The sequence below is a fragment of the Lipotes vexillifer genome, unplaced genomic scaffold, assembly GCF_000442215.2.
Source record: "Lipotes vexillifer unplaced genomic scaffold, Lipotes_vexillifer_v1.1 scaffold451, whole genome shotgun sequence".
Taxonomy (NCBI): Eukaryota; Metazoa; Chordata; class Mammalia; order Artiodactyla; family Lipotidae; genus Lipotes; species Lipotes vexillifer.
The window spans coordinates 1,626,451-1,652,824 of NW_006795989.1; the positions used below are offsets into that span (position 1 = coordinate 1,626,451).

At 36.1% G+C, this 26,374-nt stretch overlaps 1 protein-coding gene and 1 non-coding gene across 2 annotated transcripts in view; one reads left to right on the forward strand and one right to left on the reverse strand.

Moving 5' to 3' along the window:
• The window catches only part of CSTF3 (cleavage stimulation factor subunit 3), a 70,820-nt gene extending 47,697 nt beyond the window's left edge, over nucleotides 1-23,123 (forward strand). Inside the window, exons 4-21 of the mRNA XM_007468087.1 lie at nucleotides 2,178-2,210; nucleotides 2,944-3,041; nucleotides 4,217-4,283; nucleotides 4,368-4,402; nucleotides 4,485-4,611; nucleotides 6,598-6,675; nucleotides 7,470-7,632; nucleotides 9,502-9,611; nucleotides 10,340-10,456; nucleotides 10,718-10,792; nucleotides 12,186-12,329; nucleotides 12,742-12,844; nucleotides 15,605-15,674; nucleotides 18,407-18,602; nucleotides 20,762-20,915; nucleotides 21,650-21,744; nucleotides 21,888-21,948; nucleotides 22,405-23,123. Coding sequence (XP_007468149.1) covers nucleotides 2,178-2,210; nucleotides 2,944-3,041; nucleotides 4,217-4,283; nucleotides 4,368-4,402; nucleotides 4,485-4,611; nucleotides 6,598-6,675; nucleotides 7,470-7,632; nucleotides 9,502-9,611; nucleotides 10,340-10,456; nucleotides 10,718-10,792; nucleotides 12,186-12,329; nucleotides 12,742-12,844; nucleotides 15,605-15,674; nucleotides 18,407-18,602; nucleotides 20,762-20,915; nucleotides 21,650-21,744; nucleotides 21,888-21,948; nucleotides 22,405-22,607 — 1,929 coding nt within the window. The 3' untranslated portion in view covers nucleotides 22,608-23,123. The remainder of the gene's footprint in view (nucleotides 1-2,177; nucleotides 2,211-2,943; nucleotides 3,042-4,216; nucleotides 4,284-4,367; nucleotides 4,403-4,484; nucleotides 4,612-6,597; nucleotides 6,676-7,469; nucleotides 7,633-9,501; nucleotides 9,612-10,339; nucleotides 10,457-10,717; nucleotides 10,793-12,185; nucleotides 12,330-12,741; nucleotides 12,845-15,604; nucleotides 15,675-18,406; nucleotides 18,603-20,761; nucleotides 20,916-21,649; nucleotides 21,745-21,887; nucleotides 21,949-22,404) is intronic.
• On the reverse strand, nucleotides 10,031-10,103 carry TRNAG-CCC (transfer RNA glycine (anticodon CCC)). Its single transcript has one exon. It is a non-coding gene; the product is annotated as a tRNA-Gly (tRNA).
• Nucleotides 23,124-26,374: the final 3,251 nt, after the last annotated feature.

Below are 26,374 nucleotides of genomic sequence, written 5' to 3' on the forward strand. Positions count from 1 at the left end.
GAATTCTAATAGTATTTATTTAACCTTTGTCTTTACACATGCCCCTCCTTCTGCCTGGAATAACTCCACCCTTTCTTTACCAGTCTAACGACTCTGTTTTTAATTAAAATAGAATTGATTTACAATATTGTGTTAGTTTCAAGCATACAGCAAAGTTTGTGTGTGTGTGTGTGTGTGTGTGTGTATACATTTCAGATTATTTTCTATAATATGTTATTACAAGATATTGAATATAGTTCCCTGTGCTATACAGTAAATCCTTATTGCTTATCTATTTTATGTATAGTAATTTGTATCTGTTAATCCCATACTCCTGATTTATCCCTTTCCCCTTCCCTTTCCCCTTTGGTAATCATAAGTCTGTTTTCTATGTCTCTGAGTCTGTTTCTGTTTTGTATATAGATTCATTTGTATTATTTTTTAGATTCCACATATAAGTGATATATAATATTTGTCTTTCTCTGACTTCACTTAGTATATTCTCTAGGTTCATCCATGTTGCTGCAAATGACAATATTTCATTCTTTTTTATGGCTGAGTAATATACCATTGTGTATATATATATATATATATATATATACCACATCTTCTTAAGCCATTTGGTTTTTTTTTGTTTTTTTTTTTTTGCGGTACACGGGCCTCTCACTGTTGTGCCCTCTCCCGTTGTGGAGCCCAAGCTCCGGACGCGCAGGCTCAGCGGCCATGGCTCACGGGCCCAGTCGCTCCGCGGCATGTGGGATCTTCCCGGACCGGGGCACAAACCCGTGTCCCCTCCATCGGCAGGCGGACTCTCAACCACTGCGCCACCAGGGAAGCCCGCCATTTGTTTCTTGATAGACACTTGGGTTGCTTCTATGTCTTGACTATTGTAAATAGTGCTGCTGTGGACATTAGGGTGCATGTACCTTTTCAAATTAGAGTTTTCGTCTTTTCCAGATACATGCTCAGGAGTGGGATTGCTGGATCATATGGTAGCTCTATTTTTACTTTTTTATTTATTTATTTTTTTGCGGTACGCGGGCCTCTCACTGATGTGGCCTCTCCCGTTGCGGAGCACAGGCTCTGGACGCACAGGCCTAGCGGCCATGGCTCATGGGCCTATCCGCTCCACGGCACATGGGATCCTCCCAGACCGGGGCACGAACCCGTGTCCCCTGCATCGGCAGGCGGACTGTCAACCACTGCGCCACCAGGGAAGCCCTATTTTTAATTTTTAAGGGAACCTCCATACTGTCCTCCATAGTGGCTGCACCATTTTACATTCCCACCAACAGTGTAGGAGGGTTCCCTTTTCTCCACATCGTCTCCAGCATTTATTGTTTGTAGACTTTTTGATGATAGCCATTCTGACCTCACACCTTATTCTTTTTTTTTTTTTTTTCCCTCTTGCGTCACGCGGGCCTCTCACTGTTGTGGCCTCTCCCATTTGCGGAGCACAGGCTCCAGACGCGCAGGCCCAGCGGCCATGGCCCACGGGCCCGGCCGCCCCGCGGCACGCTCACACCTTACTCTTAACATCTTCACTTCTTCCAGGAAGTCTTTTGCAACCCCATAAGTCTGAGTTTTATGCTCCTCCTAAATGCTCCCATAGCACCCTGTAGTTCCCCCATCTTGACACTTGTTTTCCCTGTAAAATTGTAAGCTCTATGAGGACATAGGCAGACTATGCATGTTTTGTTCACTGTGGTAGCCCCAGTTCCTAGCACAGCGCCTGGAGTATAGTAAATTGACTGAGTGATTAAAATTTATTTGTAGTCAAAATTCACAAATCTTTTTGCTACTCTAGTCAGATTGTTCTAATAGTAGCTATTCAGGGAAAATAAAGCTTTAAGTTTGCCTTCATTAGATACTTAAAGCCCTATTCAAGTATGCCTTGTTTATATTTCTTTATTCATCTTGTGACTGTTTTATAAAATTTTAAATTCACAAAAGTTCAATACAAATGAGCTTATAAAAATTTTTCTATATAGAATTAATTTATGTAAGGCATAAATTTACATATTTACAATGCGTATTATCCATATTGGGTTTAAACTTCTATTTGTTATTTTCAAAAGGCAGAATTAAATAGGAAAGTGTAGAAATGAATTTACAAGCTTAATCAAAACACTCAGAGATAGTGATAGTACTCTAAAAAGAATGGTGTTAATTCTATATTTTTCTCTGTTTCTCTGCAGATTAAAGCTAAAAATTATGACAAGGTCGAAAAGGTGAGTCCTCTTAAATATTTTTTATGTATGCTGAAGTTTAATTTAGGACTTAACGTATATAAGGCAAATACAGTAAAATGTTAACAATTGTTGAATCTAGCTAGTGATTATATAGGAGTTCATTGTACTTATTCAGCTCTTTTATATGCTTGAAAATGTTCATAATAAAATCTTGGGGGAATTCCCTGGTGGCACAGTGGTTAAGAATCCCCCTGCCAATGCAGGGGACACAGGTTCGAGCTCTGGTCCGGGAAGATCCCACATGCCGCGGAGCACCTAAGCCTGTGTGCCACAACTACTGAGCCTGCACTCTACAGCCCGTGAGCCACAGCTACTGAAGCCTGTGTGCCTAGAGCCTGTGCTCTGCAACAAGAGAAGCCACCGCAATGAGAAGCCCGCGCGCGGCAACAAAGAGTAACCCCGCTCACTGCAACTAGAGAAAGCCTGCATGCAGCAATGAAGACCCAACACAAAAATAAATAAATAAAATAAAGAAATTTTAAAAAATAAAATAAAATTTTGGAAAAGAAAATAATTAGACTCTGCTGACCAAAATTATGAGAATGATTTTGATTATCTAAACAAAATAGAGGGAGTTGTTATTTGACATCTATTTGTAAGAAGATAAATTCATGAAAGGAGATGAATTTGTTTCTTTAATGTTTCATTTCAACTATGTACATGTGAAATTTATTTAACTGTGGATTCTGATAATATTTTATTGTATTTACAGCTATTTCAGAGATGCCTTATGAAGGTTTTGCACATTGACTTATGGAAGTGTTATCTTTCATATGTCCGAGAAACCAAGGGTAAACTACCAAGTTACAAGTAAGTTAAATCAGGAGCTTAAGAATGCAAGTCATCCCAGGCACACAGTCAATCCCATAGAAACTCACACCTCTTAACTCCAGAGGGTGAAGCAACTTAAGATTTGAAAAGTCAGGATTCTCTGAGAAGTCAGTAAACCATGGAAAAAAATGCTTCAAAGAAAGCCACTGGCATTAGATTTATTCTGGAGAATTGAAGCCCCTCTTCTATATTGAAACACTGTACATTTACAACTCCAAAGCACTTTGTTGACAGGCTTGTTGACAAACTTAATAAAAAGCATCTTATTACTTGTCATGGCACCACTCCTGGCAGGTTACATTGTAATATGCTACTTAAGTATTCCAAGGCATCTTTGACAATGGTATTGTTGTATAGTTGACCTCCTCACTAGGACTTACCCCCACCTATCTATCTTTGTTGAATCTAAATAATGGACCTTCTCAAATGCTGTTTTTGTATATAACTAATAGGCAGATTATTTCTGTAACCAGAATTCTATCTTTGTTTTTTTTTTTCTTCATTATTGTTTATTGTCTTACACTGAAGAAGTTCTTTCTCCCTAAATTTTATGTCAGAGCTAATAGATATTTAGGCATAACTTACCTTCTCAATCAAAGAACCAGATATTTCCACATTTGAATCTTCTACATGTAAGATTAGGCAATTTAAAGGCTATAAAGAGGGGACTTCCCTGGTGGTCTAGTGGTTAAGACTTTGCCTTCCGATGCAGGGGGTGCAGGTTTGATCCCTGGTCGGGGAGCTAAGATCCCACATGTGTGGCCAAAAAACCAAAACATAAAACAGAAGCAATATTGTAACAAATTCAATAAGGACTTTAAAAATGGTCCACATCAAAAAAAAAGTCTTAAAAAATTAATAAATGATATAAAGATAAATAAAACATGGCTTCTATCTTTGATAAGCTTACAAGTAGTAGGTAAAAGAAACAAAGTACATAAATTAATGACATTGACAAGCTAAACACAAAAGAGCTTAGTCTTTATATTTTGTTTATATACTTGCAAAGAGGTTTTTACATTTTGTTTGTATAAGTGGTTTAAATGCTGTTCTGATCATATGATCAGAAATCATGATTATGTTTTAGCTGTAGATACATTTTAATAACATGCAATTTTTTCTATAAAAAAACATGTCTTTCATGTTTACTTCAGAGAAAAAATGGCTCAAGCATATGACTTTGCACTGGATAAAATTGGAATGGAAATTATGTCTTATCAGGTAGAGTTAAATTTTTTTTAATACATACATTTAAAAAATTTGAAACTACTAAGAAAGATACTAACATTTTATTTTATTTCTTAGATTTGGGTGGACTACATCAATTTCTTAAAAGGCGTGTAAGTATTTTTATAGTTTTATTTTCTGTGTGAAGTTGATTTAGCTATAATATAACTGATGACATTTCTTATCCAATGCCAGGGAAGCTGTTGGATCTTATGCAGAAAATCAGAGAATAACAGCTGTTCGAAGAGTTTATCAACGAGGTTGTGTTAATCCCATGATCAACATTGAACAACTGTGGAGAGACTATAACAAGTATGAAGAGGTAAATTAGGCCACAGTAACTTATTATTTATGACCAAACCATTTAAATTTTTATGCCCTGTGGATTTGTGGAGGCTAGCCTTTCTAATATCAGGTACCTGGATATCAGTGCTGCATACGTTTGTTTTCATATTGATTGTAATGGAAGAACCATTCTTAATGTTTTGAGAGTCTCGTTTTACTGTTGAGTTGTTTTTAGAGAATACTCTGGGAGAATTATAATTCTTACCAAACCATTTTTAATCAGTGCTAAACCATATCCACACAGTCATACACACACATGTTGCCACTGATCTCTTATGAAACAGTTCCTTTTTAGAACTGCTTTTATAGTAGTAATGATGATTTGCAATGCCCCTCTTTCACCTAGTTACAGTGATGTGATTATTGCCTTGTAATTGTGAGATGTAGGGCTGTGGTCCAAGATCTTTGTCTCATAAGAAAATGATTTAACAAACTGAACTAATAAGCCCATTATGTAAACATACATGCCAAGTAAGCTCTATCTTTAAAAGGAAGTTCCTCACATGTCCACTGTGATTTGGAAGAACTATGTAGGGTATTGAAACTGTTCCCTCATAGGCATGAGCAGTGGTTCTCAAACATTTTGGTCTTGGGATTTTAAAAAGTATTAAAGACTACAAAGAACTTTTAATTTTAATGTGGCTTTTACCTATGAATATTTAGCATATTGTAATTAAAACTGAGAAAGTTTCAAGATATTTATTAATTCATTTAAAGTTTGCAGTAGTAGACTCCTTATATTTTAACATAAATAGTATTAAAACAAACTGTATTTTCCAAAATAAGAAAAAATTCAGTGAGAAGAGTGGCATTATTTCATATTTTTGCAAATCTCTTTGGTATTTAGCTTAATAGAAGACAGATTTTCACATCTGCTTCTGAATTCTATCTGCTATGCTGTTGAATGTCACGTAGCTTCTGAAAAACTCCACCGTATATTTGTGAGAGGCAAATCATGTCTTAGTATTGTTTGAAAATTGTTTTGCTCTTATGGATCCTCTGAAAGGGTCTTGGGGAACAGGAATCTTTGGACTACTCTTTGAGAACTACTAGGCATGAATGATAATGTTTATGTCTCTTTGCTACCTCTGCATTTTTTTTTAATTTATTTATTTTATTTATATTTTTTATTTTTTTATTTTTTGTGTTACATGGGCCTCTCACTGTTGTGGCCTCTCCTGTTGCGGAGCACAGGCTCCGGACGCACAGGTTCAGCGGCCATGGCTCACGGGCCCAGCCACTCCGCAGCATGTGGGATCTTCCCAGACCGGGGCACAAACCCGTGTCCCCTGCATTGGCAGGCGGACTCTCAACCACTGCGCCACCAGGGAAGCCCTATTTTTAATTTATTTTTTAAAATTTATTTTATTTTTATATTTATTTTTGGCTGCATTGGGTCTCCACTGCTGAGCACGGGCTTTCTCTAGTTGCAGTGAGCGGGGGCTACTCTTCGTTGCAGTGCACAGGCTTCTCATTGCAGTGGCTTCTCTTGTTGCGGAGCACAGGCTTTAGGCATGCAGGCTTCAGAAGTTGTGGCACGCGGGCTCAATAGTTGTGGTGCACTGGCTTAGTTGCTCTGCGGCATGTGGGATCTCCCCAGACCAGGGCTTGAACCCATGTCCCCTGCACTGGCAGGCAGATGGATTCTTACCACTGCGCCACCAGGGAAGTCCTGTATATCATTCTTTATTAGTAGAATTTTATGTGAAATAATTGGTTCTTTCCAAATCATTCCCTCTCTTTAGAAATTCCTGACATATGGAAACTTACTGCCATCTCATAACACATAGGCAGATCCTCCTTCATCTCTTAAGCATATAATGTGATCAAACCTTTATTTTACTAACCATAAAACCTCTTAAACACTTTAAAGTTATTAGCAAATGATTATACTATATTATGCTAACATTAAAATATACTTAATTTTCAAATAATATGCATTTTTCTTTTTTTTTTTCCTTAGGGTATCAATATTCATTTAGCTAAAAAAATGATTGAAGATCGGAGTAGGGATTACATGAATGCTAGGCGGGTAGCAAAGGTATGGAATTCTATCAGGACACTTACTATATTGTTTGTTGTGAGTATGTTATTTACATAGGCGCTTTCCCTATCTGGTATTACTCTTAATATTTTCAATCATTAGCAGTCTTAACTAATGACAATTAATTACGTTGTCTGAGCAGGTGATTATTTGAAGCAAAATACCTCTTTACAGACATGTTAAAGGACAAAATAGAATAAATCAAATTTAGAAGAAATTATTTTTTAAAATATAGAAACAGAGGTCATAGAGACAAAGTTCTACCTAGAATTGATCAAGTAGTTGTTATCCATCCCTCCTGTCAGCTCATACATATCCAAATACTGTAATAATCTGTGGTCTAATGACATAGCTCTCAGGGACCGAGTTTTGTCTTGTGTACATAACTTTCCATTTGTTGACACTGTTAGAAGTTAGGGAAAATAGCCTAGACTATGAACTATTGAAATTTTAAAAGACAGATCATTTCTCCAAAGGTGGCAGTAACAGTGCCACCAGATCATCAGTCATGTTGATCTGTCAACTCCTCTGGCCTGAAGAGTGACTTCCTAGATCACCTCCAGAGAGGGCCCAGGGCTGTTCTGTTCACCCAGTCCTGGGAACCGCTTCCTGGGTAGGTAGTCTTCTGTTATCTTTATTCCTGCTCTTAAATAGTTTTTAGGTTATATTAACAAAGTAGTATTTGGAAAAACTAGGCATTTTGAACAAAGTATTCCAAACAGATCAACTCCATTTCATACATCTGAGTTGTTCCTCAGCTTACCACAGAATTCTAAATACTTGTTGTCTAGGAATATGAGACAGTAATGAAAGGTTTGGACCGCAATGCTCCCTCAGTGCCTCCTCAGAATACTCCTCAAGAAGCTCAGCAGGTAGATATGTGGAAGAAATACATACAGTGGGAAAAGAGCAACCCTCTTCGTACAGAAGATCAGACTCTTATAACTAAAAGAGGTAACAAGACTAACCCTTCTGGGACTCCAATTATATGTATGTTAGGCCACTTGATATTATCCCATAGGTTACCGAGGCTTTTTTTTACTCCCAGTCTTTTTTTCTCTTATGTTCTTCAGATTCAGTAATTTCTATAGATCTGTCTCCATGTTCACTGACCTTTGCTTTATCATATCCAATATGCTGGTGAGCCCATCTAGTGAATTCTTCATTTCAAATATTCTACTTTTCAGTTGTATAAATTTCCATTCTAGAAATTTTCATGTTTTTTATAGTTTTCCTTTTTCTGTTAAGATTCCATGGCCATTACCATCTTTTTCTTTATATCCTTGACCATTTTTATAACAATAGTTATAAAATCCTCGTCTGCTAATTCCAACATCTGAGCCATTGTGGTGTTGATTTCTTTTCCTCTTGACTGTGGGTCACATTTTTTGTTTTGTCACAAGTCTAGACATTTAAAAAAAATTTTTGGACATTGTACAGATGTGTAAATGATACATAGTAAAGACTAGATTCTGTTATCTTCCTCTGAAGAATGTTGAGTTTTCTTTTAGCAGGGAGTTAAATTACTGGCAGGTCTCCTGGACCTTGTGGAGGCTTGGTTTTACACTGTTAGGATGAGTCTCTGTTTGTGGCCTTCATCTCACAGTAAATCTCTTAGTCCTGGGATATTGTCTTTACTCCCAAGATATAATGGAAAGTTCAAGGTGTTTACTCAGACTCTCTTAACTTGATGGGACTCAGATTCCAGAATTGGTCTCCATTACAGTGGGCAGCTGATGAGATATCTATCCAGCTCTTTCAGCTTTGCTTTCTGCTCTGGCTGTTTGTATTCTTTCCTGTGTATGTCTATTTTAGAGTCAGTTGAAGATTTGAGGGCATTAGGCCCAGATTTTCAGCCTCCACCTTCTATGGCTCTCTTTTGGGGGATCTTCCCCCTTAATTTCCAGCTGTTCTTGTAACCCAGAACTCCATGTTACTTACCTCAAGCTAGTAAGACTTCAGCATTTGGCTTGAGTTCTAGCTATCCCAGAACTATACACACAGGGGTTTGCACTTGAGGGAAAAAGCCATATTAAATATATATCTCACCTAGTATGATTCCAATTTTTTAAGGGCTCAGTCCTCTCCAGTTTCTTTTTCTTTTGGTCATTCTCTAGTGCCTTTAAACAGCTGCTTTTTGTATTTTTCAGTTTATGATTTTTTTTTTTTTAACAGGAGAGTTAGTCTGATACAGACTACTCTGGCACTGTCAGAACTAGAATTTGGAACTTAAAAAAAACAATTCCTCACTCTTGCCTTGCTCTCTCAGCTGGAGGCCTTTGCAAGTACTGTTTCCTTTGCCTACACCATTTTTGTATCTACTTCTGTCCTTCCTGCCTCTACTTACTCTCTCATCTGACCAGATTCTATCCCTTCTTCAGGTTTCGCTTAGATATCAGTTCCTTAGTGAAACCTTTCTTGAGTTTCTAAACTATGTTAAGTCCTGCTGCTGTAAGTTTCAAGAGTACACTCTACTTTCCTCATCATAATACTTATTACTTACCATACTGCATTCTTAATATCGATCTTCCCACTATACTGCAGACTTCTTGAGTATAGGAAGTCTTATTTACTAGTATATTCACAGTGTCTTTCACATTCCCTAGCATATAGTTGGTACTCAATAAATATTAATTTAATAAATGATGAATGGATGGGGTTTGGGTGGATGATAATACCAGAAATCACTAAAGTTTTTTATTTCCAATTATCATTCATTACTGAAGGCCCTGTCTTAGCCTAAAAATTGAGTTGTGACACTTTTATTGATAGTTTTGTAAATAATATTTATTCTAATTGAATGTTGCAAATGTCTTCCCTCAGTTATGTTTGCTTATGAACAGTGCCTGCTTGTGCTGGGCCATCACCCTGATATTTGGTATGAAGCTGCCCAGTATCTTGAGCAGTCAAGTAAACTGTTAGCAGAGAAAGGGGTGAGTATTTATTTGTTTCCCCCTTTTGGTCTTTTCGTGGTTTTGATATAGCAATAATTTGCTAAAAGTATAGCACTGAATTTTGGTAATGAAGTGTAGGTATTGAAAATTTTAATCTTATATCACTATGAATCTTAGTGACCCTCTTATATGATTAGACTACCTTAGTCAGAATTAAAATATAGTGGCTCTTCTTTAATGTATTAAAGTGATGAATCATTTAGAGTACTTCTATGATTCTTCTTTAATGTTAAAATAATGGAAAAAGTCTTTGGAATTTTTTTTTATATTTATTTACTTATTTATTTATTTGGTTGCACCGGGTCTTAGCTGCAGCACATGGGCTCCTTAATTGCAGCAGGAGGGTTCCTTAGTTGTGGCATGCAAACTCTTAGTTGCGACATGCATGTGGGATCTAGTTCCCTGACCAGGGATTGAACCTGGGCCCCCTGCATTGGGAGCGCAGAGTCTTATCCACTATACCACCAGGGAAGTCCCTGGGATTTCTTAAGAATCCAGAAATGCATGTGTCCATAGGTATATACATATGAGTGACCTGGGCCCTGGGAGCGCAGAGTCTTATCCACTATACCACCAGGGAAGTCCCTGGGATTTCTTAAGAATCCAGAAATGCATGTGTCCATAGGTATATACATATGAGTGTGTGTTTTATTCTCTTTCAGCTTTATTGAAATTATTGTAAGTGAGCTTTCTTTTTTCTCTCCTAGGATATGAATAATGCCAAATTATTTAGTGATGAAGCTGCTAATATATATGAAAGAGCCATAAGCACTTTATTAAAGAAGAATATGCTTCTTTATTTTGCATATGCAGATTATGAAGAGGTGAGTTAAAATGTTTAGAACTTTCTTGTAATTGGATTTTTTACTGCAGCACTGAATTTGTTTTCTGGCTGCTTCTTTGCCAGGCATATTGCTTTTGGAAGACAGAGATAATGCAGAATGAACAGTTATTAGTCCTTAGCTCATTACATATTTATGCTCAAAGCAGATGCCTCTGTGGGGTGCAGCCTCTGGGTTCCTCAGAGCTCAAATGCTGCTTGTTTATGAATATATATTTATATCCACTTCTTCTCTACCACCTAGAGTCGCATGAAGTATGAGAAAGTTCACAGTATATATAACAGACTTCTGGCAATTGAGGATATTGACCCCACCTTGGTAAGTAACTTTACAAGTCTCTTTCCCACTTTTGCAGTCTGCTTTAATTTAAAAAAAAATTAATTTACATAAAGTAAAATTCACTGTTTTTGTTGAATTGTTAGTTCTTTGAATCTTGACCAATAACAGAGAGTTATGGGACAACCATCACAATTAAAATACAAAACACTTCAATCACCCCACAGAAATTCCCTCATGTGACCCCTTTGTAGTCACCCCTTCCCATCTCCCAGCCCAACAATTGCAGATCTGCTCTCTGCTCATTTCTTCTGTTGTTGTTTGTAAGTGCAGCGCTATGAACCAGCCACAGTGGGGCTTTCTCTAACACCTTCCTTGTGAGCATGGCTTGAATACCACATAATTGTTGCTTAATAAATATTTCTTTTTAAATAAATGGAGGCAGGAGAAACCAACATTCTGGGAAGCAGTTGGACAAGAACTCACTTTATCCTGAATTCAACTCTGTAATTGTGGTTTTCTAAGCCCTGAATTTCTGCAAAAGTGCAGCAGAGCTCTTTCAGTGGGAGGGGAAGGGGAGGGGCCAATGCGTGGGGCTCTAGACCCTCTGCCTCAAGTCAACTACAGCTATACTCCTCTTATTGTCTGTTTATCATGGGATTCCACTGCTCTAATTGCTTGCATTTAGTCATCATTTTAAAATTCATTTAGCAAACTGATCTGTGCTATGCACTGTGCTAGATTCCAGCAGTATAATGACACATAAGTAAAATTCCTTTCCTCAAGGAACTCATAGTTCATTCATCCATCTTTTCATCTGTCTAAACTGGGCAATGTAGTTTGACATCATCAAAACAGAGCAAATCAGGACCCTACTCATAGTCATCCTGTGTACAGTCCAGAGATGTTTTTTCATTGAAAAAATATTGCATACTCATCACGTGTTGGGCACTCTGTAGGTGCTAAGTATAAAATGACTTAAATAGTTTATCAATAAAGTTACATTATATGGTCTTTAGGAAATAGAGTAGTGGGCTTTTCAAGTAATAAATCAAGAAGTACTAGTGTTTTCTAGTATCTTCACTTTTATTCCTTCCTTAAGATTTAATTTGCATGTTCTGGAATTACATAATTGTGATGACTGCAAAACCTTGTGAATATACTAAAAACTGTTAAATTATACATTTAAAGGGTGAATTTTGTGCTATGTGAATTATATCTCAATTAAAATATTAATTTGCACGTCTTTAATAGAAAAAATTTGCTTGTGGATTTAAATAGTACACTATCTATAATCTTTTTTATTTCTCAAGTATTCAAAATTGCTTCCTTATACAGCAAAACATGTTAGTACTGAAGTAAGGTGAACCTGTATTGGATGCTACAGGGTTCACGTTTTGCCTAGTCTGTAGAAAACAAATACTTTTTTGTGTAGGTATATATCCAATATATGAAATTTGCAAGAAGAGCAGAAGGTATTAAATCTGGAAGAATGATATTTAAAAAAGCAAGAGAAGATACCAGAACCCGCCACCATGTCTATGTTACTGCAGCACTCATGGAGTATTATTGTAGTAAGGTAAGTCCTCAAATAAAATATAAAGATAAAATAATTTCCTTCATATGAGATAAATTAATTAAAAAAAGGCAGTCCTAATTTCTGTCATTAAGTTTTATTATTTATTTATTTATTTATTTATATCTATCTGTTTTTTTGGCCACGTTGGGTCTTCTTTGCTACGCGCGGGCTTTCTCCAGCTGCAGCGAGTGGGGGCTACTCTGCCTGTTAGTTTATACCCTATTAAACTCCATATTTATGAATCTGAATCCCCTTGAATGGTTTTTAGCTCTGTAATTTTTACTTAACATAATTTTAATCTCCATTTTAATTCTTAATATACCTTGTCATATTTAGATGTTATAGTTTTAATATTCTTTGAGTATCTTGTCTGACACTGCATGGAAATCAGTACTTTCCTCTCTACTTCTAGGACAAATCTGTTGCCTTTAAGATTTTTGAACTGGGGCTAAAGAAATATGGAGACATTCCAGAATATGTCCTGGCCTATATTGACTATCTTTCTCACCTCAATGGTAAGTAGATTCTAGATCTGTAATGGTTACTTAATATTAAACCATCAATGTCATTCTCTGAAATTATGTTGCTGGGTTTTTTCTTTCTCAAATGTATTATATTCTGTCATCACACCAGAACCAGGCACTTGATAGGCACTCAAATATTTGTGGCCTGTCAACTATGAATTTATACTTATTGTATAATGGTTGATGCTTTTTGATTCTGCAGAATGGTCTTTAATTTAGCATCAAAGTCCCAACAGTAATAGGGTAAAGCCACAAATCTCTAGCCATGAAAACTCAAAGATACCCAAGTAGTAAACTGCTTTGAGGCTACTGGGGAAGATATTTCAAAGGAAACATTATGTTTATAGGCATCTTTATTTTCCTATTTTGTTGTAATAATAATGACCATCTTTTATTGAGTTCCTGCCTTATACCAGGCACTAGGCTAGAGGATCTGTATATTTATGTATGTATCTTATTTAGTCTAGTTAACCACAGTCCAGGATATGTAATTTCTTGACTAAAAATGATCTGGTTTAAAAACTGATTTAATAAAGAAATATGAAATTATGTGCCATGTAAATAATTAGATGTAAATTAGATATCACAGGTAAATATTAGTGATTTTAATGATATTTTAGAAAAATGTAGCATTCTGTATACCTAAATAGTAGAAAAGAATAAAACTTAAACATGATTTTATATTTCTTAGTGATTTTACTCTCTGGAAAAGGACTTAACTCCAAAAAATGAGACAGTGGAGCATTTAAGATTTTTGAGCTGGGGCTAAAGAAAATTTTCATATAATTTTCTTGTATGAAATGAATGTTCCTTATCAGTTTTATATTGTTTTGCTTGGTTTTTTAGAATAGTTACTAGGATGTACAATATTTTACTCTAAAATTGAGGATGCACTCTGATGTCAGCATTATTATCTTCTAAAATCAGTGTCTTAGTTTGTTTATTCATCAACCCATCATTTATTCAGTAGCTTTGGTTAGTAAGGTCTGGAAATACAAGAATAGGACTCCATTGTTACCCTCAGAGTATTCTCCTGGGGAAATCAGATGTGTAAACGGAATTGCATCATCATTTGATTCTTAATTGTGGCATAAATTCTGGGGTTAGGTGTATAATGGTGTTTCAGATTTCTCATCTGCAGAATGGTTATAATAAGAGTACCTTTCATTGGGCTGTTGAGATAATTAAATGAACTTTTGCATGTATTTGACTTATATATGGAATGTGGTAAGCTTACAATAAATGTTAACTATTTAAGGTGATGGTGGCAATCATGAAAAACATGTGCTAAATTCTGTAATAGAGCTCTGAATGAATTACTTTGGAATCACAGAGAGGAAAGTGTAATCTAAGTTCCAGAGCTGTGCTATGCAATTATGGTAGCCACTAGACTACTAAGTTTTGAGCCCTTGAACTGTGGCTAGGCCAAAATGAGATGTGGTGTAAGTTAAAATACATACTGACTTCAAAGAGATAGTAGAAATGAAATGTAAAATATCTTAATAATTTTTCATATTGATTACATGTTGAAATGATAATTTAGATATTTAGGTTAAATAAAATAAATTAATTTCACCTGTTTTTATTCTTTTTTTTTTTTTTTTTTTTTTTTTTTATTCTTTTAAATGTGGCTAGCAGCAAATTTAAATTATTGGATAGCGCTGTTCTAGAGGGTGAGAGAAGGCAGCATGAGATGGGTCTTAAAGGATAAGTAATCGTTTTCCTAAAGATACAGGAAAATGCATTATTCCAGGAGAACACAGCATGTAATAAGCAGTGGAAAGTTATGTGGAATGGCAAAAAGTGTGTCTGGAGCAAAGCTTGGAATAAAGCTAAAAGAATAAAATGCAGGATTTACTTATTTCTTTAAGTACAGTATGTTAAGTTGAAGATGAAAGCCATGAATATGGTGCCATCTTCTTTGGTTCAATACATGTAATCTCTTGGTTTGACTGCATATTATGGACATGTAGTAAAACTGAATAACTGCCCTGCAGCAGTAAAAGCCAACTACTCTGTTGGATTTTAACAGTTTTATTGAGGCATAATTTATATACCATAAATGCACCCATTTAAAATATGCAGTTCAAAGAGTGTTAGTAAATTTACTACTAGATTCTTAAATTTTAATAGATCCCTTAGAGCTTAGCAAGAAGTGTCATTTTCCACTTCCAACTACAGACCTCCCGAGACTCTTAAATTTTAATCCACCTCTGGTGACCATTCTTATTCATTTTCCATTTGCATATTTATCTACCAATCTAGATATGGTACCTATATAAGAATTTAAAGTAGTTAAATATAGAGTAGTCCTGGTGCTGCAAAATAAGAAAATCAAATATCTAAATTTGAGCTTGTCATCCTCCACATTCAGTGTATTTTAAAAATATCAATAGTTTGATGCTTATAATGTCAACAGGTATGTAATTTTCATTATTTAAAAAAAATGAGATACCCGATTCAGATATCACACTGTTATGAATTGTTTGACATTACAACTACACTATACTGTAGAAGGAGGGCTAAACTAGAGGTAAAAAGACCTGGCTTCTAGTTATGGCTCAGTAACTGTGAGCCACATCAACTCACTTCATCTTTTTGAACCTCAAGCTTCCTCATCTGTAAATATTGGGTGTGATAATAGTTAGATCTCTCTGCATAGGATTTTTGTGAGGATTAAATGAGATAATGCATTGTTGAATTATAAAACTGAATTTTTAAAAATATTTAAAATCTTCTTTAATATCCTAGAGGACAATAATACTCGAGTTTTGTTTGAACGAGTTTTAACATCTGGAAGTCTTCCACCTGAGAAATCTGGGTAAGCCATTTTGAAAACTTACTGGTCGGGTTCTAATCTTTGAATTGTGGTCTATGGGATGAACATTTGCTTGTTGTGAGTATACGTTCCAGGAGAAATTTCCCTTCTCTCTTGAAGCTTAATTTACAAATGCCTGCCTTGCCATATTTTCATACCTGTTTAAGATTTGTTTAAAAATTTTTTTTGCATACTGACTAGGATTATTTTGAGAGATGCCTTAGCAATTTATTATTAAATATTTTAATATACCTTGCTATATATATATCCCTAGAAATTTATATGAACAAACTAGAGAAGAGTTCTGAAATTTTTACTTCTTACTCGAGAGCAAAGACTGACAAAATGAAAATTTGTTTGACAAGTTATATCCCTGATTTATGGTTTTGACTCTGTCGGTTTTACAGGAGGAACAATATGGTATAGTGGTACAGTGAAAGTAGTAAGGCTTTGGAGTCTTGGGTTCAAATTCTAGCTCAGGCAACTATACCTTGGGCATATTTCCTCACTCTTGCCAATCCTTACGTTCTTGTCAAGCAGCAATAATGTCTACCAGTATAGGAATTTTGTGATAGTCCTCTACCTAGTATATAATAGGAACTCAGTGCATTACTTTAGTACAAAGGTGCTTACTGACATTTATTTATTTATTTAACATCTTTTTTGGAGTATAATTGCTTTACAATTGTGTGTTAGTTTCTGCTTTATAGCAAAGTGAATCAGCTATACATATATCCCCATATCTCCTCCCTCTTGCGTCTCCCTCCCACAGTCCCTATCCCACCCCTCTAGGTGGTCACAAAGCACCGAGCTGATCTCCCTGTGCTACGCAGCTGCTTCCCACTAGCTATCTATTTTACATTTGGCAGTGTATATATGTCCATGCCACTCTCTCACTTCGTCCCAGCTTACCCTTCCCCCTCCCCGTGTCCTCAAGTCTATTCTCTATGTCTGTGTCTTTATTCCTATCCTGCCCCTAGGTTCATCAGAACCTTTTTTTTTTAGATTCCATATATATGTGTTAGCATATGGTATTTGTTTTTCTCTTTCTGACTTACTTCACTCTGTATGACAGACTCTAGGTCCATCCACCTCACTACAAATAACTCAGTTTCATTTCTTTTTATGGCTAATATTCCATTGTATATATGTGCCACATCTTCTTTATCCATTCATCTGTCGATGGACACTTAGGTTGCTTCCATGTCCTGGCTATTGTAAGTAGTGCTGCAGTGAACATTGTAGTACATGACTCTTTTTGCATTATGGTTTTCTTAGGGTATATGTCCAGTAGTGGGATTGCTGGGTCATATAATAGTTCTATTTTTAATTTTTTAAGGAACCTCCGTACTGTTCTCCATAGTGGCTGTACCAATTTACATTCCCCCGAACAGTGCAAGAGGGTTCCCTTTTCTCCACACCCTCTCCAGCATTTATTGTTTGTAGATTTTTTGATGATGGCCATTCTGACCGGTGTGAGGTGATACCTCATTGTAGATTTTTTTTTTTTTTAAACAGAGTTATATGAACCAAAATTTCACAGAGTGAATAGCCTTTTTTTAAAAAAAAAGATTTTTTAAAATTAATTTTTCATTTATTTATTTTTGGCTGTGTTGGGTCTTCGTTGCTGCGTGTGGGCTTTCTCTAGTTGTGTGTACTCTTCGTTGCGATGCGCAGCCTTCTCACTATGGTGGCCTTGTTGCGGAGCACGAGCTCTAGGCGTGCGGGCTTCAGTAGTTGAAGCATGCGGGCTCAGTAGTTGTGGCGCACGGGCCTAGTTGCTGCACAGCATGTGGGATATTCCTGGACCAGGGCTCAAACCCGTGTCCCTTGCATTGGCAGGTGGATTCTTAACCACTGTGCCACCAGGGAAGCCCTCATTGTAGTTTTGACTTGCATTTCTATAATGATTAGTGATGTTGAGCATCCTTTCATGTGTTTGTTGGCAATCTGTATACCTTCTTCGGAGAAATGTCTATTTAGGTCTTCTGCCCATTTTTGGACTGGGTTGTTTGTTTTTTTGATATTGAGCTGCATGAGCCTTACTGATATTTAAGTATCAGTAAGTAAGTATTAAGTAAGCCTTACTGATATCTACTTACTCTCTAAGTAGAGTCTTAGAGAATTAATTTTGGCTGTTAGAAAAGTGGTGAGGCACAAATTTGTCCCCAACAATCCGTATTAATGGGAAAAAACAGAGAGCATGTTAGATTTCGAAATATATTTTTATTCATATGTTGCCCCAAGAATGTATTCTACATTTTAATTCATGCAACTACAAAATGGTGAAGCCACATCATTCAGGAGAAACTGGAAATCTGTCTAGGTTCCTTTTTCAACTCTTCCACCTGGAGTTTACTCTCTCTAGTGTAAATTTCTCTCTTATTGGCCACAAAGGATAGGAAGGTATGCTAAATAAGTAAAAACTCAAAAAAAAAAGCCTTAAATATGAAAGTATTTAGGGTAAAGGGTTATGATGACTGTAATTTACTTTCAAATACTTAAGCAAAAACAAGATGAAGCAAATATGGCAAAGTATTAATAATGATTAAATCTAGGTTATGGCATATAGGCATTCATTATACTACTATATTTTTCTGAAGTTTGGAAATCTTTATAATAAAAAAAAAGAGAGATTTGTATAATTAAAAAAAAAAAAGGAAGGGAACTTAAAGATTTTTTGTAAGCCTCAAACCTAGAATAGTAAAGTATTGATTATATTTATTTTCTTACAGAGAAATCTGGGCCCGATTTTTAGCTTTTGAAAGTAATATTGGTGATCTAGCTAGTATACTCAAAGTGGAGAAAAGACGGTTTACAGCATTCAAAGAAGAGTATGAAGGCAAAGAAACAGCTTTACTAGTAGATAGATACAAGTTCATGGATTTATATCCTTGCTCTGCAAGTGAACTAAAAGCGCTTGGGTATAAGGTATGTACTTGGGCTCAAGATGTGTGTAGTGTCTTTACTTTCCTAATGTTTTAGAGTAGTTCATGGATAAACTTCACTCTAAAGTAAATTCTGAAATAGAAATTAATCGAGCTTTAGAATAGATTTGCAGAATAGAAAAAAGTTCAGGGATTTTCCTTGGGTTTGTGAAATACTGAGTATCAACAATACTGAACAAAATGAGAATTAAAATGAGATTTAACAAACTTTCTTTCCTGGAAATTGTTAATGCCTTATATCTTATGTCTTGTGGGCAGATGGAGGAGGTGGGTGAAGGAAGAAAAACAAAAGAAAATCTGAATGTCACTTAGGTTAGTTTTTCTCTAAAAGCTCTTAAGACTGATGTGTGTGTTTTGACAGGAGATCATATATAGTAATTCCTGCTATATATTTTGTAGATATAATGAAGAAACATTATAGCTTATTAAATCCATAAAGTTCCTTGAAGGATTTGTATCTTTAAAACAGGGCTCCTTCAGTGGGGTCCTTTAGGAAATTAGCTTATCTAGGAATGGAACTCTTCTGTTTGAACTACTGAGTCATAAGGAAACAAATATGGAACCTGAACTCATTCAGGCCAAGGGGAAAGATTAATGTTTACACACTCCTAGAAATAGCCCTTGCTGAGAAAACCATTGTTCTATCATTTCTTGATTTTTCTGTGTCATGTGAACAAAGACCAAGATGGAAATCCAAAGGGAAGCTATATCCACAAGTGTCCTAGATTGGTCCCCTTAAGCCAGCCAGCATTAGGATGTTCCTCACCATCATTCTGTATTTCCTCACTGCCCTCTTTTAGCCTGGGTCTCACTGGCTAAACCAGATTAAAATAAACTTCAGACCTTTTCATTAATGGAAGCTCCAGTTGTGTGCCAGCCCCATGTTCCTATTCTCAACTAAGGGGTTACTGCTCAGGGATCAGCAGGTTCTGCTTCTGGTTTAACTTCTTCTTAATGAAAAGCCAAAGACATTTTAAGACTATTATGGGGAATTTTTAGGCTATTTCAACTTTGCCAAGATGAAAATGGAAATTAAGGAAGTTAATGAAAAGGTCTTACTAAGTAGAACTGCTTCTTGAATATGAATTTTCCATCTTGTATTTGTTTCTGTTGTTTATTTGGAAAGGATTATTATGCTTCTGTGTGTCACACATAAGTGAGAGAGGGAAAGAAAGAAAAAAAATTAATTCCCAGTAGGCATACTCATGTAGATCTGCCACCAAATGCATATGAGCAAATTTTGAGAACATGAAATTCTCTTATATCCCTTGATGGTGGCAAAAGAGGCTCTTTTGGTTTTAGGCAGATTGACACTGGTTACCTGTAGCAGAGGAACTTCTCTGGGATAGGGCCTCTTTAATAGGTAGCATGTTGCTCCCTTTGACATATCTCAGAGGGTTGCTTTCAGCTCTGGCAGGCATTGCTGGGACACTGAAAAGAAGACTGGATGGGTGTGAGGTCAGAGAGGCCTGTGCTCTCAAATCCTCTCTCTGCTTCTTAGCCATCTAACATTGGAGACAGCAGAACCTCTTTTGAGTGTCAGCCCCTTTTGTAAAATGGAGGTGTTACTATTTGCCTCCTCAGAGAGGGAAGAAATGCCAAAAACTGACAAATAGTGGTTGCTCAACAAACATTCCTTCTCCCCTCTAACAGTATTTTGGGAGTAATTTTTCATTTCATTAGCAAAATCTTATGAACTAATGTAAGTGATGATAAGCTTTATGTTAGGTTTCATGAAACAGCACCTTTTACTTAATCCAGCTTCTTCACTTAGAGAACCTGGTAGATGATGTTCAATTTTAGTGGAAGGGAGATATCAGGAAAATATCTAAAACCGCAGATTTTCTTCCAAATTACCCCACCTCTACCTGGTATGTATTACCTACAAAAGCTTGTATCTATCCTACAAGTGTCCCACCTGGCGACACTGAGTCTAATGATTCTTAACACTGGTCTCTACAGCCCTTTAGCTTTCCTTGTTAACAACCTTTACTGTCATGGAAGTTCTCGCTTATCTTTCTCCATTCTCTCTATGGTTTTAACCCAGTTATTCACAGTGTATCCTCAAGATTGTAGAATTGCACAGTTATACTCTATAAGTCCCTTTTTCAGGTTTAGGATTCTTCTGTTCTGCATTTTCAGGATGTCTCCCGTGCTAAGCTAGCAGCTATAATTCCAGACCCAGTTGTAGCTCCTTCTATAGTGCCTGTTCTGAAAGATGAAGTGGATAGAAAACCAGAATACCCTAAACCAGACACTCAGCAGATGATTCCATTTCAGCCACGACATTTAGCACGTAAGCCATGACTTTAGATCCAGTACTGAGACCTCAGTTTGTTTGTTGGTTTAACTGGAGAGGTGTGGGGGGCAAAGTAATGTGACCTTTCCATTGTAGGTTAATAATTAGACTCAGGGTCACTATGACAGGTGGTTTGGCTGTAATCTTTGAATCAAGATGAGTTTAAAATGTCTTAAAAAAGAAAAAAACAAAACCTCATTGATCCAGATTGCAGTAACCCATTTTGGCAGTGATACTTAAGACAGTTTTCAGAAATGCTGCTACATACAGATTACCTGCACAGCTGGAAACTTACTTTGGTGATGTTATTTGGTATCGTTTATACTTACTGATGGGTAGTAGCCTCTCTGGATTCTATTTGAACAAGGCCCTTATGATTAAATATGTTACTGTATAACTGACTTTAAATGGGATTGCTGAAAAAGTGACTTGTGAGGCTTAGGCATGATCTTTGACAAAAACTGACTAGCTCAGCCCCTGGGTTGCCTTATGCAAAGTCACTTGTTTACTTTTCTGCCTCCCAGTGGCCATGGGTTTGAGACTGCTTTCACTGTCTCACCCACTTGAGTTTGGTCAAACATATAAAGCACTAAAAACATTTTAAGATGTCCAGAACAAAGCAACATGACTATTTGTACATAGTAATTTATGTACAAATTACTTATGTTGGTTCATTACATGTGTAGAAACTCTTCCATCCCATTTGATTCCTACTTTTCTTTCTTTTACAGCTCCGGGCTTACACCCTGTCCCCGGTGGAGTGTTCCCAGTACCACCTGCAGCAGTTGTTTTAATGAAACTTCTCCCTCCTCCTATTTGTTTCCAGGTTTGTTCACTATTTTCATGATAGATATTTGCTCTATGGGTAATTATAGTAATTGTGTGCTTTTTCTCTTGTATCATGGGAAATGCAAAGTAGGGCTATTTTGTCAGATTATTGGGGATTAAATTTTCTTTGTGTCAAAATAGGGTCCTTTTGTACAAGTGGATGAACTAATGGAAATTTTCCGAAGATGCAAGATACCAAATAGTAAGTGATGAGTCTCCATTACTAGAGTGGAATTCACATTGTTGTTTCCTAGGCAGGAGAGACTGTCATTCTTTGGCACTGAAGTTTCCAAAACCAGCTACAGCCATCTTGCAGAAGTACAGTGACACCTAGCAGGGATCCTTTGGATCTCTTTGGTACAGAGAGGCTTGTTCATGTTCTTATTCTTCTAAGAAAAACATCATAAAAAGCGTATCTTTTCTATTCATGTGAACATGCACTATCAGGTTTGGCTTATGAAAATAATTTTATTAATTTTAACAGCAGCTTTTTTGTCTTTAACTATTTATTCAATAGTATCAGTAGTACTGATCTCAGAATTTCCTAATAGGAGGCTACAGAATTATAAAGTATCCAAAGTAGTACATACATATTCCTTCACAGTAGCATACTTTTAAACATCCTCCAACAACAGTCCTTTTTGTTTTGCTTCAATAGCAGTTGAAGAAGCTGTGAGGATCATAACTGGAGGAGCCCCAGAGCTAGCTGTAGAAGGCAATGGCCCGGTGGAAAGTAATGCAGTACTCACCAAGGCTGTCAAAAGGCCCAACGAAGATTCAGACGAAGATGAGGAAAAGGGAGCTGTCGTTCCCCCTGTTCATGACATTTACAGAGCGAGGCAGCAGAAGCGAATTCGGTGAAGCAGGCACAGAACCTGCCTCTGAAAGAAAACTCCTATCCAGGATTCCTTTTGCCTCTTAAGTCATATGTTTAAAAGAGACAATGCTTTGTTACAAAGTTCTTGGAAACAAAGTTGTATTGTCATTGGTGCCTCTATTCATATGCTTCTTGAGAAAAACCAACCAACCTATGTGAATTTTAGGATTTGGAACAGACCTATGCTCTAAGAAAAATTAGGTTTTCAAAAATGTGAGAAGAGTACAAAGTGGCAGAACCACATTTTGTTCCCGCTTCAAGGGTGTCTTGTATGTACCACTTGAAGACTTGTGGGTTTTCAACAGTTTTATTTTAAAAACTGGATGGCTTATGATTGTAAAGCATTTTATCACATTTTCTGAAAACAACAGCTGTTCTTGGTTTGCTTATGTAGAGTCCTGCCTTATTGTTTGTTTTATTTATGGCAGAATGTACGGAATCGGTTTTGTAGTTTAAAATTTTAAAAAACAATCCTTTAAAAAATAAAAGGATCTCAAAAAGTCATGTCTCTTGCTGCTGCTTTCATTCAGATTTTATTTGAAATAGCTACTTATGTTATTTAGCCAACACTGTTTAAAACTAAATGTCAACAATGTAAGGAAAAGTCATCCTGTATTTACTATATATACACTTAACTGTTGTCCTTTCCTGGTCTTTTTTGCTACTATTTGAAAACATGAGGGATCCATTTTTAAGAGGCAAATTAAACATTTTAGAAATCTTCAAATATGAATGCATTTTTCCCAAATTAAATCTGAGGGCGATAGACTGAGATATTTTATCTTTCATGTCTCTTAAAAGCAACATAAGTGTGGGAATTCCTTTAACCACTCACTGTCTTGCTCTCACATAAATATATTTCAAAAAGTGCTCAGTATTCAAGAACATTTTTTTCATCAGCTAAACAAAGACAGCATTAAAGGAAACTACAGCCGAGTAACCAAAAACTAGCTACAGTGAGCAAAAACTTACCATAAACATTAAAAGAATTAAGTTTTGCTCTTTTTTAGCAACGTTACCTCCTCTTGACTCATTTCTAGAAAACTAGATCAACAACTAGTTGAGCCTAAGGATTGTGATTCAGAATAAAAGCTAAAAATAAGGAAGGAAATAAGAGGAAAAGTACGAAGGCTATAAAGAGACAATCTTTGCACAATGGGTACACAATTCAGAATTTGAATTCAAGTGTGATTAAATATCAGCTTCAAATATTTCTATAAAACCTATAATAAAAGGTTATCTCGAATCACTTTCTTATATAAATTTATACGTAGCAAGGTCATATTTACCTAAGTTGATCACAAGCATATGTCTCCAGTATTTTCCCAGTAAAGCTGAGAAAAATTTCCTCAAAACAAAGTCAGCTGCCTCTACTTCAGATTTTGTTATCTTCCTAAGTATCATTTTCAAGCTGTGTGGGTTTTTTTTTTAATATCCTGGTTATCAACAAAACAATCTGAAAGGCATAAGTAGTACCATATAGCATAAACTTAAAAATATAGAGATATGGAATCTTTCCTGAAGTGCTATCTTTGGGTAGTGTATTGAAGAAGACAAAATGGTTTCAAATACCTGTAATGGTCTGTAACAGTGTTCCCATGTGACAAAAGCAAGCCACGTGATTGAGTATGGAAAATGCTTTTTTTTTTTTTTTAGCATGGTAATAAGAAAACACACACGTACACCCCTACCTACCTTGGGGAAAAGTGCTACTAAGGACTGTTAAGGCCATTATATGTAATACTATTGCTCCTACTACATTCATTTCTAAGACTTTTTCCCCTAGAAATTATATGACCTTTAAACTTAAAAAGGATTATTTCTTAAGAAAATATTTTCTAATATTCTACCTGATATATATATGAACTTTTAGTTTTTAGTATGATTTTGTCTGAATGTTTGATAATTCCTTTTGTAAACATAGTGAACAAGTAGCATGATGTTAGAAATCTGAAATTATTTTTGGAAATCTATCTGCAGACTCTCATGGTATATATAGCCAGTCCTACGTGTTCAAGGTCTCTCATATATCCATATTGCTGGACCCAAAGAAATTACCAAAAGATATCCATATCTTTCCTCTTTATAAAAACAATGACAGCATCTCCCCACAATTCTAGAACTGGATAAAATTTAAGGACCATAAATGCTTCCTAAACAAAAATCAGTCAAACTCTGGCTTTTAGCACTAAATTCTGAACGAGAGATTTTATCTATGTTGCCACACATAGTAAAGTAAAAGGTTATAGCTACCTAGTAAATATAAAACTGATCAAATTGTACCACTGGAAAAGAATGAAAAAATATACCACTTTTGTCAGCATATTGACCTTGGGCAATAATTATTAATTTATTTGGTAATTTTATAATCCTCTATTGGATATGCTTTCTTTAAAAAAATAAATTTATTTATTTATTTATTTTTGGCTGCGCTGGGTCTTCGTTGCTGCATGTGGGCTTTCTCTAGTTGCGGCGAGCGGGGGGCTACTCTTCGTTGCGGTGAGCGGGCTTCTCATAAATTCTGGTTTTTACATTTCAGTTCCCAAAGCAAACTTCATTAAAGTTGGTAGTTCTTACCTGACTGTGACGTTCAGCAAGTAAAGTTATATTTCATTTAGTAAAAATTTCAGAAGTCTTGAAAGGTAATTCATACCAAGTAACAAAACTCAGGTACCATATTACTGATTTAAGTAAAAACTTAAATATTCAACAGAAGTGAGCTTACCAGTCTCTGGGAATAAAAGTCCAAAAACCAATTCAGTTTACTAAATTTTCTTCCCCGTCTGAGCCCTGACCAAATTTCTGCTTCGAGCTTACAGCAGACAGTACTTTAAAAACCAGAGGCAACAAGAATTAGAAAGGAAAAAAAAAAGTGTTACTTTGATTTTAAGGTTGCTTTTAAGTCAGAAGTTGCACTTAAAGGTTCTCAATGCTTAGTTCAGATAAAACAAACACAAAAATGGTGAAATCTGACTATTGCTACCAACTCCAGACACATCTGATTACTAAATTAAGTGACATTCCATCAAATCAGGCCTATAGATTAGTTCAGAAGGCAACACAGTATGACAGAAACCCACACTAGGGGCAGTTTTAAGTAAAATTCTGCCTGTACAGATTTCTGACACTTCTAGCTTTTTCTGAAAGTGTCAGTGAACATTTGATAGGTTAATAGGGGCTTTTAGGCCTAAAGATTTTTCCCTCCCCCATCCCATGAAGTTGCTTTGAATACTGTGAATAAAAAGGCAATCCATTAAAATAGGTATACAATATAAAACCCAATATAAATACACAATTGCAAACATCACTGTAATTCTTTATTTAGATTATGTTTTCAATGAGATAGTGCCTTTTAATATGAGTTTCATAGCCCATCGTCCACCACCATTCAGTCATCCACTCATTTGTTCATTCATGCATTCATTTACATCAAATGATATAGAGGTGGAAATGGGGAGAAACCACTGGGGTGGAGTGAACGGCAGCAGATACGAAAAGTAAGATTGCAGCTCTAGCACAGAAGAAATGAGAAAAGAAAATAACAGTCTGGGGACAGGACAGGAGGAAAACCTTCCCTACAGGCCTGTAAAATGTGCTTGACTGAAGGGAGGTTGGGCACCAACAGTCGAATCTGTCATGATAACAGATATGCACCTACAGGCAGGGTTATATGCTCTCCTTTGTTGCTAATAAAGTCATTCATAGTCCTTTTGCATGTACAAAGCACTCTAATATCCATTATCAAATTTAA